Source organism: Doryrhamphus excisus, linkage group LG4 (assembly GCF_037039965.1).
Source record: "Doryrhamphus excisus strain RoL-2023G ecotype Guam linkage group LG4, RoL_Dexc_Guam_v1.1, whole genome shotgun sequence".
Classification (NCBI taxonomy): domain Eukaryota; kingdom Metazoa; phylum Chordata; class Actinopteri; order Syngnathiformes; family Syngnathidae; genus Doryrhamphus; species Doryrhamphus excisus.
Window position 1 is genome coordinate 15,252,538 of NC_136360.1, and position 19,929 is coordinate 15,272,466.

Here is a 19,929-nt window from a genome sequence, read left to right on the forward strand (position 1 = left end):
ATATAACACCACAAAGTTCAAATCGCACTTTGTTTAACCCTGCCATAAAACCTAGATGACTTATTTAGTTGTTGAACGCTTATCTCAAGATGGAGGAAATTTAGATAGCACACGGTGTACCGGCCTTGTGTAGCCGTAAAGAGAACAGTTGCAGTCACCGTGTTGCTATCACCATTCCTGCTCTCCTACTGCACCGTCATCCATGAAGACGCAATCACGCTAGAAAGATTGATCTTGATTTACAAACAAGAAAATCTTTGGATCATTTCTGATGATTTTCCCTGATAGTACGATTTTATAATCCAAACCAACCCCGTCCATTCATCAACAGTTCTTACTCTACCATAGAAGAATGATCATAGTCGTCCCTCGAATCCATGACAACTGTCAGTTGGGACATATGGAAATACAAGTGATAAGTAGAATTGTGTCACTAGGTGGCGGTAATGAAACATTGGCGAGACATTAGCTCACATGACATTACCTTAACACCTTCAAGGGAACTGCTGTGCTGTGAAATGAAGCTGGAGATGTTCTTATCATCTGGAAATTGATTTCATCAACTTCACGTAGCGTCAATCTGTTGCCAATCATATGTAAGCCAACAAGAATGGCAATGAAACGTGCGACTACTATTGAAAAGTGATCATTTACCGTTTTTTACAGTTTATACAAATGATCAATGGAATACAAAAAGAGTAAGAGGTCCAAATAAAGCCTAACTCCTAATTACAGAATGCCCGAATCTTTAGAGACGTTTTTTAAAATGGAGGCCGAAAGAAGCAGAGGACGGGTATAAGAAGACAAACAGTAAATTCAAATGGATAATAATAAGACCCCAAAAGGAATAGAAACGGCTACTTGGGGAATAATACATACAAATGCTACAATAGAATCAGTCCTTCCTAATGATTTTGTAGAACATGATTGTGACATTCTTGATAAAACTGAAAATGCAAATGAGTTGAATGACTTGTTTGTAAAAAAGGCAGCGCAAATAAGAAGGCAAGAATGGATAACGTGGGTCAGGGGGGAAAAGAAGAAATACTAAATATTGTAAAAAGTACAGCATCCAGCGGCTGAATACAGCAGATATGGACAGGATGTAGCGAGAGAGGATCATTGAAGTGTTTTTTGAAGAATTTACATTTACATATACATTTGTAATCCATCATTTGGCTACAGGAAAGTAGCCAAAGTAATTGTAAGCAATCAAGTAATAGCCAAGTCATCCTTGCTTCCACAAGTTTCCAAACATTGTTTGTCATCAGGTTCCATATTTTCTTAGCCAGATGCAACATTTGAAGCAATGGTCAGTATGGCTTTCGGAGCAACCACCACTTTGGCATTAAGTGAAGAAATGATGAGACTGTTTTTTTGTTTTTTTTTGTATTTTTGTTGCCCATGCTTCTTACAAAATGCAATTTCAGAGTTCAGAGTTGCCCTTGTTTGGGTTTCAGGTTATTTAGAAAAGAGAAAACAGTTTGTGTTTTATTCAGATAATATCAAATCTGATATATTCATTTTGGAGTACCTCCAGGGTCGGTCCTTGGCCCAATATTCTTTGTGTGGAAGATACAACACAGGTGTCCAATGTACAAGAATTTTAATCAACAAAAATGTGGTTTGAAGTCACTAAATGATCGTTAAACCCGGAAAGAACTAACTTTGTCCCCCGACCGGAAGCAAAGATGACCTTGGCACAGCCCGGCAGACGGTTTCCCAAATTGAATGTAACAACATCATCACCGAAGAAGAGGGCTAGCTAATCCAAGCGGAGATTCAGATTTCCATACACCGGCAATGAAAAATACATATCCTCCAAGAAACCAATTTAACACCTTGATGATCATTCAAGTGAACGAGATCAATGCCGGGATCAATCACTTAGCCCATAGGTTTGGTTCAAACCACTGGCTAGGATTAATGGGGTTTTGCAGCGCTAGAGAAGGAAAGGAGAGCAAGTCAGAGGGGTATAAAAATGCCAGACTGAGAATGAAAGAATGAGAAAAGACGTGGGGGGGGGGGGGGGGTTGAGGGAATCAAAAAGCGATCGGGAGCAGACATTACCGGGCAAACGTAAACTCATTAGAATCTGCGCATTCAACAGTCCCGACCAACGTCATGTTTATTCATAGCCCCCTGCCAATTATCAAGGGGTGCTAAGTCGAAACAGGCCAGCGAGGTAGAAGCTTCCCCCCTTTGCCGTGGCCTGGTCTTGGTATCGTGCCACGAGCATTGTTAAGCGCCGTGCAGCGCAGCCAGCCTTAACGAGTCCACGCAGCTGGATCTGATTTTAATAAGTACGTCCATTTTTGATGTGGACTAATGAACAGATTAATGGAATCTCCTTCTGTGGAGCTTAATGAATGGATAAATTCATGCTATTTGCTTTTTTTGGCTTGGCACACAAGGGGGTGGGGGGCTGCATGCGGAGATCCCGAGCTAATCCACCTCAAACTCGTACAAACAATCACGGCGCTGCCCCCGCTCCTGGACAGGAATCAATGGCGTCTTGAATACTACAGGTGAGGTTTGAAGCGCACTTCAATGCTGCTGTGTGTGCTGCACTGCGCTGCGCATCCTTTGGTGCCGTCCTATTGCAGCATCTGGTCGCCTTGAGCCAAAAGGCCGGGTATTCACCTGGGAGCGCCGCCTGTTGTTCTGCCAGCGTTTGCAAACGCTTAATTATGTCTTGCCTGCTTGCTGGCTTCCAGTTTGGCCAGTTAATGAAGGAAGCCTCCACAGGGCACGTATTGAAGACAATTATTGGCAAACAAAAGCTGCTTTCATTATATCTAACTGCTGATTTACAAGTTCATACTCTTATTATGTAGGTTCGGAACAATGACTGCCAATTAAGGGCTGCATTTAGCCGATGTCGGAGTAAGCCACACTAGCAACTGTAAGGGATACGTTCAGTTTATTGTATCGGTCCATGTGATGCAAATACACGCGGAAATCAAGTCACTCCACATAAACACGTCCCGTTGGGAATTTCAGATCACCATTAGCAATAAGAGTGATTTGTGTACATGCATTCCAGATTCCAGATGGAATCTGAGTGACGGTGCAGAAGAAGGACTGCCTGACGATGGAGCCCAGACAAGTAAACATCTACGTCTTTTCACGTATTAGTTGTTGGTGGCTTAGGGTGGATGAGGTGTTGTGTGTGGGAAGTCCACGGTATCTCTATCGGGAGAGAAAATACACTTGTGACAAACCCACACAGGATTGCTGCTGACATGGCAGAGGATAGAAATGATTAGCTTGCCCCCCCTCCCCCTCTGTTCCCCCAAACGTCCCCTGTTTACCATGGCATACAGTCCATTTGGGTTTCGATCCAACAACTGCTAGTGTGATAAGGATGCTGGGAAAGTAAGCGGCTGGCAATGTTGGGAATGGGGGGGGTTGAAGCAGCGTTCAGACCAGAGGAATGATCGTAGGAAGGACAGGACGCCGGGAAGTCACAAGAATCTCCTCTTTTGCTCTTCTTTTAGTTCCGTTTGATGGTCTGACTGCTGAAGGATCCAGGCTGACGTTGACTACAGTGGAGCAAACAAGAGCTCCTCCTCTTCTCCTCTCCTCTTCTTCTTTTCTCCTCTTCTCCTCTTGTCCTCTTCTCCATTTCAAACATTTCAAATGTCATTTGTGTTTGTGTATGTGGCCCAAGAGTTGGGAATGGCAGATGAAAGCAAAAGCGTACCATAACATACCATACCATAGCACATACTGTACCATACCACACCATACCATATCACTTGGAGTAGTGCTGCATAGTAGTGGTGGACCAGCCAGGACACTTGTCATTGTTAGAGTAAATCACCTTTGTTAGGGCCATTTCTAAACGAGTGCTCATATAGAAGCTTAGCAGTGAAACACCTGAAGGTAGAAGGTAGGCTGCTCCAGTATCTCCAGTATCTCCAGTATCTATCTGTGGCGGGGTGTTCAATCACACCTTTCATTAGCGTCAATGAATACTGAATGGCCCGTTTGTCTGGGCACACGGCAAAGGGCGTGTGCTCCTCCACGTCTGATTGATAATACCTGAGAGCGTTTCCCACGGTGACTGCACCAACTGACTCTGCGGGCTGACATTTGACCCCAAGAGCGTGTTGCTTTTGATTGAGCACATTCACTTCACCTCATCTGTATGGGCCAGTATGGTCCAGTGTGGGCCAGTATGGGCCAAGGAGACAAAGGAAATGCATGTGCATATTTGCACGTCTGCAAATATGGCAGGAAGTTGCAATACATGCGCTAGTCAAGCATAAAGCGTGTGAGAAATGCAGGGAAGCAGTAGCGACGCTGCAGGAGAAAGGTGTGATATTGACGAGACGGGAAAAAGAAAATCCCACTTTGGGCAGGGTGTCGGTGCGTTTGGTCAAGGCCACTGCTGATGTCAACAATCCTCTCCGTGCAGCGTCTGCAGTCAGCACGAGAGTTGGAGACCGAGGCGAGTCTGGTCTCCACCTCATGCATAAGCATGGAAAAAATCAATAAGGTACCTATGAGCGACGGGTCATGAATTTTACATTCAATGATATTTGATGGTTTGTTTACCGCATACATCCAAAGCACAACGTTTGGTGATCAAATATTTGGATATATGATTGGAATGATGGATAAAGACGTGAAAGGAGAGCTTGAGAAACGAGGCATGCCTGGTCGTCAGAAGGTTCACGCATGAGTGTATGGCTTTAAGAAGGTTTTTTTTGAACACACTATTGTTTTCAGGATACCTTCAGAAGACGATCCACCCCCCACCACGCACGTTCACAACCCCACCCACTTCAATCTTAAGGCTTAAAGCTAAGAAGCTATCAACTAATTATGAAAAACACAGAGAAGCCCTAATCAATTATTCACATGAACATTAGGCCGCTAATACACACGCAGCCCGGGGATCTGGAGCTCCCGAAAGTACCCCCCCCATGTCTCTTCCTCCACTCTAACACGCACTCGATGGAGACATGACGCAACCTGGAGACGTGCATGACAGGAACATCCGTAGCGTATACACACGTGGGAGTGGGGGTGCACGCCTTTGCACTCTCATGTGCACCCCCCCCCCATTCAAGGTAAAATGAGCTGTGTAGTGGACTGTACTGATCATAGAAATCCTATTGATCCGTGACTCGCCAACCCCCCAAGCCCACGTACATCTTCCGCTTAAGCCTCAGCCATCGGCCTCCCATGCAGCGCCATCATTACATGAATGAGTGCTGCACTTGATTGTGTGAAAGGTGGGGGGGGGCTGAATATGGCACGGGGCAGATTACAGCGCCGGGGTTAGTTAAAAGAGCGGGGGGGCTGCATTGCCTTTATTATCCCTCCATGGCTCCGGCAAGGGTGGGAGGAGGATTTATGTGCGTGTATGTATGTAAACGTGTTTGACTTTCACCGAGCCCATAATGCTTGTCTGGAATAGGAGGAGACAACAAAGAGGCTGCCCCCCCCCTCGTTTGTATTATTCAGTCAAGACATCTTAACAACCCATCACATGCACATCCTTCATGCACTTCCGGATGCTTTCCCATTCGCATTCCAGTAGTCCCTCCTTCATCACGGGTAGTTGGTTCCAGTTCCGACCGTAAGTGAACTTCTTAATTCCATATTTATAATAGAATATTTTCATAGAAGATAGAAAACCTTCTAAATGTGCTTTTGAACATTATTAGAGCCCCCGAACGTAAACTAACACCCCTATAGTTATCTATACACTCCCATTAGCCAATGTAGTGGACATAAGAAGAGTAAATAAGCCATTTAAGACATACATAAGACTCATTTGTCCTGGTGTGTGTTGCAATAAATGTGTTCCCTCGGGGTGAAGAGAGAGTGGCGGACAGGAAGTGATGTCAGGGGTTCAGAGTTGAGTTTCAGCTTGTTGCAATGCGGTGCAGGTTGCTAGGGCTTACTGTGCTTGTTGTGAGATCATTCAAAGCTGCAGTACAAGTCTGGTGCTTGTGTATCACCAAACGCAGTAACGTAGCTGACAGTGATTAGTGTGAAAATGCTTAATTTAGGAAAAGCAACCCTAACATGTTTGGACTAATAATAATTCCTAATAACGTATGAATGAATATATTTGGGAAAAACCCTGACAGTGGTGAAATGGGAATTGTGGGAAATGGGAAAAAGTGGTGATCCGTTTTTGGATGATGTTGGAAGAAGGAGAGGACAGCTGGCACGCCCCCCAGGGATCACAGCCCCCCCCCCCCTCAATGGGCAAATTAAAACAGTGAATGAGCTAATCAAGCATTTCCGGTGTTCCCGCTTTGCCATGTAAACAACAAGGAAGACAAGGCCTCGGAAGCACGTGGCAGCAAAGCAGATGGAGCGCCACGCGTCCCCAGAGGTGCCCCGCCTTGTGTCTCGTGACAGATGCTGACATGGCGCCGCAGCGGGAGAAGCAAAGGGAAGTTGAGACAGCAGCTTCCTGCCTTCCCCGCTTCAGCTTCCCCGCTTCATTCCTGGAGCTTGAACGGTGATGTCAACACCTTGTGCAGAAATTCCCCTTTCAGCACGTCGGATTTATTGCTCATTATTGTTCCACCTTGCAGAAAAGTGTTTTTATTTCCTCTGAGACAATCAGAAAAGAACGTGGCGCTGTAAAGTCCTTTGGTCGTGCAGCGCTTTTATTCCTTACGCATGGAATCATTTATCCACTCGGGCTGCCAAGGTTGCCGTTATGGCGTTTTTGGGTGAAAAGCGGAGAACGATTGACAGGAGGAGTCAATGATGTGAGACTCGTAAAATGTCCTGGTGCAGCGCTAAATAAGTGCGGAGAGAGAGAAGGAAATGGAAAGCAGCAGAGGAAGGAATGCTAAAAGTCGGGCCAGCGAACAGGTGTCTTTGTCCTACTTTGCTAGCGGCGCTCAAGCCCGTTCCTCCGCCGCTCGTAGTTTGGCGTCGGGCCCCTTTTGAAATTTCTGGGCTGTCGTCACAACACAAGCATCGCATCTAATGTTACTCCTGTGGAACTTGTGTGCGGACATGCAGTGAGCCGCTCGCTCGTTGCGCGTCGTGTGTAAACTCTCCTCACCGCCATCTTCTATGTATTGTCCCTCGGAACGCCCCGCACGCGCACACGCACAGCCCCAAGTTTCCCCGCTCCCTGTCAAGAATAGACCGGCCCCAAATAGGCGTCCAAAATAGACATCGGGGGACAACTGTTGACAGCTCGGTGACGAAAGGAGCAGAGACAGGCACAACCTCTTGGCAGGCCGGATTACAGCCGCATAATTGCGGCCATGCAACATTGGAACATAAGACGCGAGGTGCAATTCTTGTGTTTTTTTTACTGAGGCGAAAAGCCCATTGAAGCGTTGCGTTTCAGTGTCAGAGTACATGGCGAGGAACAACGAGATAAATCAATGCCTGGAGCCGTACGCCAGCTAACGATCCAGCCTGGCCTCATGCCGCCACTCCACTACTTTTATATTCATGTACAGTATATTACTATGGACGGCATACTACTACACGTATGTACAGTATACTAATATATATAACAATCATATTTTCATATTTGGTACAGTTATGAAATACCTGAAACCCCTGTAGAATACTTGCCGTGGTCCAGCCCATCCAGACTCTGGCAGGCAAGTTGGGTTGGAGACCCCGATTTTAGAGCAAGGTTGAACGACCATAGGATGCCAGGCAGTACAACTCCTTGGCACATGAGCCATCTCTTGCCCACTTTACACCCGTACAGGGGCACCTCGCTTTTGTTAGTCTTTCATTCCGCACCTTTGAGCAAAAACCAAATGGGATGAAAACTGAGGCAATTTCTCTTATGGGGTCAAATGAATTAAGCCTGTCAATATTAATAAAACATACCTTTCCTAGGGAATCGTGGTAGCTTTACAAACATGGAACAGATTGACTTCAGCAGTGTTTCTTGGCCCCATGGCATGTGATGTAGCAAATAGCACCAGCAGTGTTTCTTGGCCCCATGGCATGTGATGTAACAAATAGCACCAACAGTGTTTCTTGGCCCCATGGCATGTGATGTAGCAAAAAGCACCAGCAGTCTTTCTTGGCCCCATGGCGTGTGGTGTAGCAAAAAGCACCAACTGTGAGTCAGCAATGCAAGCTTTGTTTGTCCGCTTGAGTTAGTGGAACAACAAAGTACAAGGCAAACGGAAACAGACTATTTTGTTAGGTGCAAAACTGTAGCAAAACCTAGACTACAAAAATTGAGGTAAAACTTTGTAAAGTTTCCAAAACTGTCCAAAACCAGGGGGTGTATGAAAACCGAGGTTTGACTGTATCTTTGTTTGTCAAATGTAAGCAAATATGTCGTTTGGGGTTGCGTACATTCTCCTGTGGCGTACAAAACGTGTCTCGTCGGGTTAGTACGTGCATGTGAGCCCAACAGTGTGTGTATTTTTCTTCCCAACACATCCCCGAATTGTGTTGGCAGGGAAACCTTGCCCTACAGTTCAGCGGCCTGTCTATGGCGTCACCAGCAGTTGACTGCGTAGTTCTTTGCTTGTTGACACAGTTATGCCACCACACTTGCATAAAGAAGGCCCCTCACCCTAAGACAAATATGATGGCGTGTAGATCCTTCAATGGCCGACTTTGTTGAAGTCCAAATGTTCTTTTCTACCTTCGTCTGCCATTTAGATGCATTCAAATGGTTTTCTGCACGTAAAAACTTGGATCTGCATTTTTTCTTATGGGACAACTTCCTTTGGTCAGCAGAAGTTTTGGATTGACCTTCTGGAAAGCATGGATGACGCCAACCGAGGTCGTTATTGGCGAGCTCATTTACACTCCCACAGTGACTGTAAATCAGGAAGGCAACAACCTTTAATTGTTTTCCACAAGACACATGAGATGCAAGAAGGTGTAAAAGAGAAAGACAGATCAGCTGACAGGTTGGCATACTTGTGCACGGTGTGTTTAGTTTAGAGGTCAAGGGTCAACATAAGGCTACAGCAGCCACACCTCGGCCCCTCTGACCTCCAGGAAACCTTAGAGCTGCGGGCTATTTCCAGGCCAAACGCCTGCGCTGCCGCTTCATTTTGTAGTGGTCTTCAGTACGTGCTGCCACGCCCCACGCCACGCCACGCCATGGCCCACGCCATGCCCCACGCAGCCCGCCTGCACGCAACAAAACCTTTCAAGCCCAACACATTTTCAGACCAAAGACCCCCCAGAGAAGCTCTTCAGTCTTTGTTTTGTTAGACACGATAGAGCAGCTTAGCGAGCAAAAAGAAAGCGATGCTAACTTTATCTTCTACTCATTTCATTTCTGTTCACATCGAAGTCTCGTTGGAGACGCTAGGTCCTTGATGCCAACTGATGCTTGGCGTGGCGGCACTCAGGAAGATGAACGTGTACTTAAGATGGCTCCCAGCTCCGAGTGCGGCCAAGGGAAGCCCAGCGGATAAAGTTGCTGGGATTTTGATGGAACGCGTGTTTACATGCCGTTGAGTTCATTTGTTAGAGGCCCGAGCGACTAAATCATCCCCCTCGCATCCACTTTGTTTAGCCATTTTCTTCCGCTCTATTTTTGCTGCCTCTCCCGTCTTTCAAGCGCCCCCCCCCCCCCCCCCCCCCCTCCACCCGCTGATTTGACTGCCAAGTTGACAGCAAGTGTACGGACTGGAAGCGTCTCTTCACCCACGTCAGCACATTAACAAGCGGGATGACCTGCCAATAAAAAAGGCTTTTACCCTGATCGTCCCCAAACAAGACTTAAACGCGACCCGCTTTCTGCCGCACCAAACCCAAAGTGCTCCCAAATGTGACTAAGGCTGCGTTAACTTGCTGCAAAATGACAAAGTACGGCAGATGGAGGCGTTTTTACCTTTTCTTTTGTTGCCTCATTAGCCGGGCTCGGGAATGTGGCGAAGTGGAGAAAGGCGGAGAAGGATGGAACTCTAAAAAGGTGTCCCTCCAGATTGAGGTGATACAACACTTTTACAATCCCAAATACTGCCATTTGCACTTTTACTGATGGGCTTAGTTGACCTTTGACCTTTGTGCCCATTATGGTCTTTATGCCACAGAGGACTCTCACATTTTCGTGACAAGACAAATTCTTCAACATTTAATTAATATGTGGTCGTGATGATGCCCTCCATCTCTATGCTTCACTCAGATCGGTCCCTGAACACACCATGATGCTGTGTGACACAAGAATGAAAGCGGAACCTTGGTTAGCGTCAAGAATCCGCTCCAGAAGGTCCAACTCTAACCAAAACGTACTGTAACTGAATGCTGAACGTCCAGGAAGCCAAAGCACCGTTTTATACTTTTACATGCAGGAAACTATTCCATATGCAAAGCACCGTTTTATACGTTTACATGCAGCAAAGCATTCCATATACAAACCAGCGTTTTATACTTTTCCATATAGGAAAGCATTCCCAATGCATACGGGAACATAGAATGGGTGAAGGAAAGATAAATGAGGTGACCGAAGACGTGATTCAGCGTCGGCAAGAGCAACACCACTCCGCCTTCGGTTATGATTATGATTATGATTATGATTGCATGTTTACTTTGCACCTGCTCGGAATAAGAATGGTGTGAGTCACACGTAAAAACAATCAGCATCTCCAAGATAACGGTCAGAGGAGGAAGTGGAGTCATTTAGCGGAACTCTGTATACTTTTAATGACATACTTCCAGTCCTCATCAAAGCAACAAGTACATGAGCAGACCCGCTCACGTTAACCTCCTGTGGTCTCCTGCGGGACGGTCCGGCTTAAATCTTTCCCTTTTAACAAGTTCCCCGCTCTTCCTTCCGGGCCCCTGCCGGCCCCGGCGCTTGGCGCAGCGGGACCGTTCCGCTATTTGGGAAGGCCGTGTCTACAGCCGTCAGGGGAGTCCAGGAGGAAGTTGACTTTTAGAGTTGTCCGCACTTAGAACATCTAAAGCTTCGTGGGCACGGAAGCCAGAGGACTTGAGGGACAACATGTCTGCAGCATGTCTGCAACATGTCTGCAACATGTCTACATGTCTGCAGCATGTCTACAGCATGTCTACATCATGTCTACAGCATGTCTACAGTATGTCTACAGCATGACTGCAGCATGTCTACAGCGTGTCTACAGCATGTCTGCATCTGCCATCTTCTGTTGCACGAAAAGCACGGATGCCTTCAGGATCTACCTGTAGCCACATGTTACGTGTGCTTTGTCCAAATCGTCTGATCCCGTCAAGTGGTGAACAATAAAGCTTGTTTTACAGTATTTATGAAAGCCTGATGGTCCTGCCTGGTCCATCATTTAAGAACCTCCCCCGCCTCCAACTCCTGCTCCTGCCCAGTGCCACTGATCAAACAGATATTGTTACCGCTAAAATAGCAGCACGCGGGGAGCCGCAGCCCATGCATGCAGGCTGACAGCGGGGCAGGGGAGCGGGGGACGGGGGGATGGGGGAGGGGGGGGTCAGGGATGAAAAATGTGGAATTTAGTGGCGATTTAGACAACGCACTTCTTGGTGTGTGTGCAGGGGTGCGGCGTACAAGTGTTCATGTAGTGTGGTGGTGGGGGCCATCATCTATCACCGGACAAACGCTAGGATGCGGGGGGGGGGGGGGGGTGCTGCTGGAGGTGGGGGTGAGGGGGGGCTGCTCAAATGAAATAATATATCTTTGAAAGCCTACGCCCCGTGCCGTCCCCGCCGCCATACATCAAGCCCGTGAGCGTCTGGTGGAGTCGCTCCAGGCCCATTAACCTTCCACCTGTTCCCCCCTTTCACACCCCCACCTACCGCTCCTCTTTTCACCCCCCGCTGTCCTTCACTGGGGCCCCCTCTCCTCCGCCACCCTCGCCCCCCCCATTCTCTTCCTCATTTCCCTCTTTACTCTCATCGGTCCTTCTCTCCTCCTCCTCTCATCCCATCCCATTCTCCGCGTCCGTCATCTTCCCGGTTCTCTCCCGTCTCTTGGAGGGTCTGTCCCTCTCGCCTCTCCATCTTTCTTCCGCTGCTGTGGCGGATCGGGAAGTGCTGCACAATCATCATTCAAATGCAGCGACGCAGGGCCGCCGTTACAAATCTCTGCCCAATGTACGCGTCCGCCAGGCCCGTCATGCACACTTCGTCAGGGTTCGGGTGTCTGGGATGGTGTGGGGGGGGGGGGGGCGGGGGGGGGGGGGGTGACACCTATGTGACAAGACTGACATTGCGGCTGTGTGGTAGATGGGGTCTCCACGCTTTGCTGAGTCAGCAGATGAACATTGGCTGGGGAACATGTGGCAGGGTGTTCTGGCCGTCCTGCAGAGTGGCCGCCATATTGTCTACTATGACTAACTGTTAGTACTGTTAGTACTGCGATGTTAGTACTACTAACTGAGCTGCTTGGTTTTTGATTTTTTCAAAGTTTCAGGTGACACATGACCCTAGGTTGTCCCCAAATCCTCAGGTGGGCCCTGGTCCAAGTCTGAATCCTGACGCCGTCTTAGATTTAGGATGTGAAGTTTTCATGGGCTGCTTATCCTGGCTGATCCCTAAGTGGCCAGCCCACCTGATGCTGCTCAGCCTATCAGATATGAGCATATGAACATTGCCGATCTAAGTAGAAAGACATAGGAAAGAGGAGAGAAGGAATACATATTTCCTATTTTTGGTATGATTATTATTTTCAATGTCCAGAAGTCTAAAACGTCATCTGGCATGACTTCCTGTTTTGCCAAGTCAAGTTGCTGATTTCTATGCCCGTGATTGGCTGGCCACCAGCCCGGGCTGAACCCTGCCTCCCGCCCTAAATTCGGCTGGGATAGGCTCCAGCCCGCAGCCGAGCGGCCTGAGCCTGGCTGACGAGGGGATGGCCTCCGGTTCCTCGTGACCTTGAAGGAGATATTTAGCTGGAATATATCCCCCCCCCATCGCCCCCCATCCAATCTGTCTGAGTAAGTTTACCTCTTCCTTCCTCACTGTCGCCGCGCTCCCGCCAGACTCCTTATCTATTTGCGTGCCCTCTCATCTCCCCTCTTTGTTTCTCCTCTTTTCTTCTGCGCTCTTCTCTCCTCTCCGCAGCCATCTGTTTATCCAATATGGCCGCCTGCTCTCGGCTGGGAGCGTTCCCAGGGAAGCAGACTTCTAATAGTTCCTCCTCAACTTCATGCGCCTCTGCTCTGCTTTTGCCATTCCTGCTTCATGCAGAGACTAGAAAGCGAGTGAAAAAGATGTGTCTGTCCCTAAATGACTAAAACAAACAGTGAAGCCACACTGGGAAATATTCCAGGCCTTTCCGTCCCTCCTCCGCCGCTATCAGCGTGATGACTAAACGTACGGGTAAGGTAGCGTGCTGTTTACACGTGCCGCCGACTCAGTTACGTCATCATTCGCTTTTGGGAAGATTAAGATGCCACGACTGTTACCAAGAAGGAAACACTGGGAATCTGGGAAGGACGAGGCAGATGTGCGGCGATAAAGGAATCATTGCCGCGAACGTCCTCTCCGCTAACTCGCTGTTGGCTGGCGTGCGTGTTGACAAGCGCACGTCCTGCCTCTTTATGAAAGGCTGTGGAAAGGGAGGCGTGCTGAAAAGGGAATTGACAGAGGAAGGTGAGACGTGTCCCCCTCCCATTGTGTTTGTGGGGGGAGTCAGGCCGCCATCCCATATTGCTGGAACAATGGAGGCCAGAGTGTGGCGACCGTGAGTCACGCTGACTAAGTCGGGCCAATGATGCTTGTTTATGTAAAAAGCCCAAACCTCTGGGACCTTTCCACTTACTTCATCAGTGAGTACTACTTCAACAAACTACTGCGGCTGAAAACACTCATAATGAATAATAATAAACAAATTTTCATTCCTTTCATACTAGAAGGAAATCAGCCTTCAATAAATTATATATATTGTTATTATAATTCAAATGGACTAGTATTATGCACAGCACGGTGCAGGAGTGGTGAGCTTGTGGGCCACACAGTCAGGAGATGTGGAAGATCGGGGCTGGATCTCCGTCTGGCATCTCTGCGTGCAGTTAGCATGTTCTTTTACTCTGGCTTCCTCCCACATGCCACCAACACGCGTGATGTGTTGCCTGTTCGTCAATATGTGCCCTGTGATTGGCTGACCACCGGTCCGGGCCGGGCCCGCCTCCTGCCCAAAGTCAGCTGGGATAGGCTCCAGCCAAATACATATGAAAGATATTCTGCCTAATTGTAGACAGAATAAATAAAGAATAAATATCCAAGTTTAATCTGCACGGCGTCACAATCCAAACACGACCAAGACAAGAACGCTCAGTGACCCAAACATTCCGTGATGTCACCACCCACAGCAAAGTCCAACTCCTAAACACCTGGAAGGAACCCCTTTGTCAGCTGGGCCAGACATGGACTGATGGTGGACTTGCATCGAGTATTGCAGCCATTCGCCACGTTTGGGATGATGAGCCCCCCCCAGAAAGAGAAGAAGTGTGGGCGGGGGGGGTGTTGTCTTCCAAAGGTCCCGCTAATGGCTGAATATGCCCGAGTCCTGTGACAGGCAAACTCATGGGAAGTAAATCTTGTGTTGGCAGACATCGCGTACACAGTACCCCCCCCCACCCCACCCCCCATTACCAAAGACACTCTTTTGTTTTTACCGTGCCAAAAATAGTCCAGGCGTAATGTGTGAGTGAGACATGAAAGTATATTTATAGTTCCCTAAAGCTCCACACCTCTCCTGTGACAAACTTTTTATTCTACCCTGCTTCCTGTCTTTGTGGTCCTTGCCCCCCCCTCCCCCCTCCCTCCCCATGCTAGGATGAGCTCCCAGGTCCTTCCAGGGAATACCACTGTAGCCCGGAGTGTGAAAAGGACGTGTTTCTCTTTGCAACAACAACAACGAGTGTACACGTTCTTGTAGTGTGAAAAGGACGTAGACTATTTCTCTTTACAACAACAACATGGCAACAACGCATCCAGCAATTTGAGGAAGCTGAGATGACGTCTCGGTCTAACTCGGTGCTTCCCAAATAGTGGGGCGAGCCCCCCTGTTGGGGGTCAAGGGGGACGTGAGAGAGTAGGAGTACTTTCAGTGTTAGTGCAGACTGCCACCATGTACAAAGTTATTGTTTATTATTATTGCCGTACTGATGAAGCAATAATTGTTATCAGTTTCTCAACAGTATTTGAAATCAGAGGGGCGTGGAAACCTTTGGGGGGGGGCATGACAGAAGCAGTTGAGAGCCACCGGTCTAAGTGTACAACACCGCACACCCATTCAGTAGAATTAAGAAAGGTGGAGAAGGAGGTGAAAAGAAAAGACTTCCATTGAGCACGCTGGGCTCTAAGGACCTAACTAAGGATCCTGATCCAGATGAAGCCAAGACTGGAGTGACTTCATCAAAAATGATTCATGAAATACCAAAATAGTCGTTGATGAACTGGTTAAAGGATTAACCACGGATTCATGGGTACTGTTGGAGCTTCTTGGCTTTCCCTGGCAGCTATCATGCAGGGGTCAGTGGATTCTCCTAAACATGTGAGGAGCGTGGTTCTCCACCTCCTCCATGTGGAAAGAGATCACGTCTGTTCTGAATTGGTGCTATAGAACTAACATTGAATTGAACGGTCCGAAGGGTCCAAATGCTGAACTGCACTTCAGCATCACCCACACTGAAAGACTTTTTTCAATGCCTCTTGAGTTTAGATTGCTCTCCAGACAATTAGGCGTTGCACTACCCTGCAATTACTGCTGTCACCTGGATCATGCTCAACCTATCTCGGAAAGAGGAGGGTTTTTGGGTGTCCGGCTCAGGATTGTCCTCTACTGAGCTGAGGCCAGTCCCTATTTGTAATGGACACGCGACTCAGTGGCTATTGAGCTGCGGTAATATGTGGTGATTAGAGGAACACAATGACATCACATTCCGCAGCTAATCAGGGAGCGGCACACACAAGTGCTCGTGGTAATTGAATTACATGAAGGGTGTATGAAATGTTCATTCAAATTTAATGGGCAAAGAGAACACGATGATTAGCTGTAGCGACACCTGGCAGCTAGCCTGTGTGTGTGTGTGTGTGTGTGTGTGCGTGTCAGTGAAGTCCCTGCATCCCAGCTGAATGCAAATGCAAAACTCCAAAAATGTCAATAGCCGCGACCCGACGCATGCTAAATGTCAACATGTGCTTTCAAGGACTTGGTAATTGTGTCCTTTGAAATAACAACAACAATACGTGTAATGCACGGCTTATTTTCCTCATCTGGAAATAAAATTCTATGTAATACGTGGAGGTCATTTTACAACTGGCCCCAATCCATCAATATGCATCTGAGCCTTTGGCAATGTGCTATGTCAGACAAAAGCTCGAGACAATAAGAATAAAAGGAGTCGAGCACAGAACATCAGCCGAGCGACGCCATGTTGCTCTGAAAATGAACCTTCACTCAGAGCGACAGCAAAGCCGCTTTTATGTGCGCACTTGAATTTCTCCTTTGGGCTCTTTGTTGAATCTTGCCCTTGAAAAGTCTATTCATAAGGTTTGCGTCCTCTCTGATTTTGTGTCAGTCAACCTGTTAGGGACTCATAAATCTGCTCTGCTTGCATTAAACGCTAATAAATACGTGTATACTGATGTTGCCAGATGTTGTCGTGTTGCAGATGGCTCGGGTCAATATGGAGAGCCGCTGTCGTTTATTTGCAATCCAAGTGTTGGTGCAAGCTGATGAAGTCTGATCATCACAGACACAAGGTACTTTCAAAGCTACTCTGCGGCTCTCTGATAGCCTTAAATGCTTCTGCGTTATCAAGTGGCTTTTAAGAGGCGCTGCATTGTACTGATGAACAAGGCCCCTGGCAGATAGGACCAGAATTCATGCAGAAATCCCAACAATCCAATTAGTACGCCTCAAGAGAGTAGGTGAGCGTTTGTAGCATGTAATAATGTTAAGCACTGAAGGGATGGCGGCTTCCTATTATGCAGTACAAGCTGTGAAGTATGTGCTGATAAATGCAGTACTGATGGCAACAATACAACAGACAGATGCATCTGCAGTCAATATGCTAACCGGTGATAGCTCATCCCAGTCAGATCAGAAGAATCACTCATGGGCGGATAAATCCCCCGGACGGTGACCCCTTGGAAAAGCCCGTAGCCAAAATGTGTCATGCTAGGTAAACGTACGACTACTGGCTGCTGAATGGTTGATCAGTCATTAGGACAGTCCCCCCGACCCCCCAGTGAATTCCTTCATTGGTGTTGATATGACATGTAAGAAGTAGATAAAAGGACTGAGAGATTGAGGGATTGCTCAAGGACTGTCTGGCAACTGTCAATGTTGACAAGATGTGGAATTCCAAAAAATGGAAACAAAGTATAATAACTGCAAATTACTGACTGACAAAACTACGAAAAGTAAATCCCGATCTAATACTGCTATCCAATGAAAGAAAATGAGTATCTGATAGAAGCCCTCCAATGCGATTAGTCCATTCCAGACTCAAACATTCAAACAAAGTAACAGATGTTGGTTGTGGTAGTACTAGTTGTTCAAGTGCGGAAATACTTTACAGCTTGTCATGCTTTCCCGTGGTGGCACAGAAGCAGAGGAGTTTAATATGACCAGCCGTGCATTTGAGGATTTTGAAGTCTGGCTCCCTCAAAGTCCCAAATATTTGCAAAGCATGAAAACTACGTAAAGAGTAATATTGGCTCTAAATACCGACTGTTGCTGACTAATGTTATCAAATATGTTATTTGTGATATCAGCTTAATATCAGCAGCAGCCAAGACTCAAGGCTGCCCCAGTGAAAATGTTGTATCGGGACACCCTTGTAAGTCCAGGTTGAGTTCAGGTGATTCCAATAAAAAAGTATTTTTTTTAACTCTCACAGGACCATGCACACCCACCTTGAGTTCACGGAAGAAGATGCTGCTGCGAGCCCACTCCACGATGGAGAAGAGTGTCTGGTCAGCCATCTTGCACATGAGTCCGAAGGTGTTGAGCTTCTCGTGCTTGCCTCGGCTGGCCTGCTCCTGCTGCAGGTAGGCCAGGATCTTTGCTTGAATCTGCGGCTCGTCCGGTTCGCACTTGAGCAGCTCTACGATCAGGTGGGGGAAACTGGGCGGCGAGCCCGACTGGTAGGCATCGGCGTAGGCGTAGCCCATGATGGACTCCGGGGAGCTGGTATACGGGTCTGGGTACTCAGACTTGATGGTACGCGTGCCTTGGAAGTGTCCGTAGGCCGTTTGATAGCCCTGCAAGCTGCCTGCATGCGGCGGCATTGCCATGCTGACAGGCGAGGTAACGAACGGGCTGCGGTCGTAGTCTGTGGGGGGTAAAGCGGTGGCATGATGGTGGTGGTGATGGTGGTGACTGGCGTGGTGGCCGGCGTGGTGGCTCAGCGGAAGGCCCTTGGAGGCGGCCGAGTGGATGTTCTGGATGGCTGATGAGATGGTGAGGTCGGTGGGCACGGCCTGCATCACCTGAGTCATGGCCTCGATTTTCAGTCCGTTCGCCCGAATCAGCGCCTTCTTCTGTTGCTTTAGGGCCCGGTCACGTTTGTACATCGGGCCAAACTTGTTGCGTCCTCCTCGCATGCGATCCGCTCTCACGGCTAAAAAGGCAGAATAATACAGAAGAGGGAACGCCAGTGAGTAATCACCATAACACTTGGGTAGATTCCGAGTGCTGCAGTATAGAAATGGAATGACGTCACTAAGGAAAGTTGGGAATGATCTAAAGTGTAATGTTGCACTTCGGTCTTGAGGTCGGACTCGGATCAAGTCAAAACAAAATAAGTCTCAAAATGGCCAATGTTACGGAAGGGCAGTCAACATTTGTAATTCCTATGTAGGGCAAAGGTTTTCCTGCAGCAATTATACTTGACATTGTTGACTCTGAAAGCGCACAGGTCTAACAGATAGCCAAGTTACTCATTGACCAGAGACACAAACCATACAAATGAAAGACATTGACAGGAACATGAAGATATCTTCTTAATAACGTCTCACTAATTCATGATATGGAAAAGCTTCACAACTGGAGGCTGGAAATGAGCATACGGATTCTCCCCCCATGCCACCCTCACGTGGCAAAGTGTGTACAGTCGTGTTTTTCTAATGACGGAGACGGTTACACGGGGGACTGCTACGTGTGATCTGGCTGACTGCCACCAAGGCGAAGCTGCCCCGCTGCCTCCCAGTTGGGGGGTGTAGGAGTTAATTATTCATACTTAATCACCCTTTACTCCGACCACCGTGCAGCGCAAATACTGGGAATACAAGAGAAAACCTCCTCGCAATTGTAAAGTCATTTGTCATTTTTCTGTACTACCCCAAGGTTTTGCCCCCCCTTTGGGATGCTGGTTCCTGGGATGTCACTGTGACTTACCCGGAGGTAGATTCCAGTTCCTAGTGTCGTAATAGATGAGTAAAAGAACACTTGAGAACTACTAAAGATTGGGTGTGGAGGACTGGAAAGGATGTGCCCCCTCCCGCCCCCTCCCACCCCTTGACATGCCGTCCAAAGCTGCCTTGGGAGGGATTTTAATGACCTCCGTTAGAAAAGTGTGTGTCACTGATTGAAGCAAGAAAGGCGCTAAGACACGCTTGACACCCTCTGATACGCTCAGTCCAACACACTTGATCCCACACGGAGATGGCAGGAATTCTCATCCTCAAAGACTTTGTAGCGCATACAGAGTGAATAACGCCGACTGACACAAGACGCCGGCGCTGGTGCTGCCAGGGATTCTAACCAAATATTCAATAAGGATCAATCGGCGCCTGTGACCAATGCGTCCATTGAAGCATTCGTGGCTGGCCAATTAATGAGCCGGGGAAGCCATAACTGGTTTTACTGGGAGACAAAAAGGCGGAGATGGCCTTCGTGCCACCCCCCATTATGAAAATAAATATTATTATTACATGTCACATACTGTATATGGAAGGAAAGCGCTGTGGACAGTACAAAGTGTCTGGAAGTGTGTTTGTGGATGAATGTAGTATTATATTGGGTAGTACTTACAA

At 47.7% G+C, this 19,929-nt stretch overlaps 1 protein-coding gene across 1 annotated transcript in view; it reads right to left on the reverse strand.

Moving 5' to 3' along the window:
- The window catches only part of nr5a2 (nuclear receptor subfamily 5, group A, member 2), a 54,371-nt gene that overhangs the window by 25,059 nt on the left and 9,383 nt on the right, over positions 1-19,929 (reverse strand). The window contains exon 4 of the mRNA XM_058073029.2: positions 17,809-18,515. Coding sequence (XP_057929012.2) covers positions 17,809-18,515 — 707 coding nt within the window. The remainder of the gene's footprint in view (positions 1-17,808; positions 18,516-19,929) is intronic.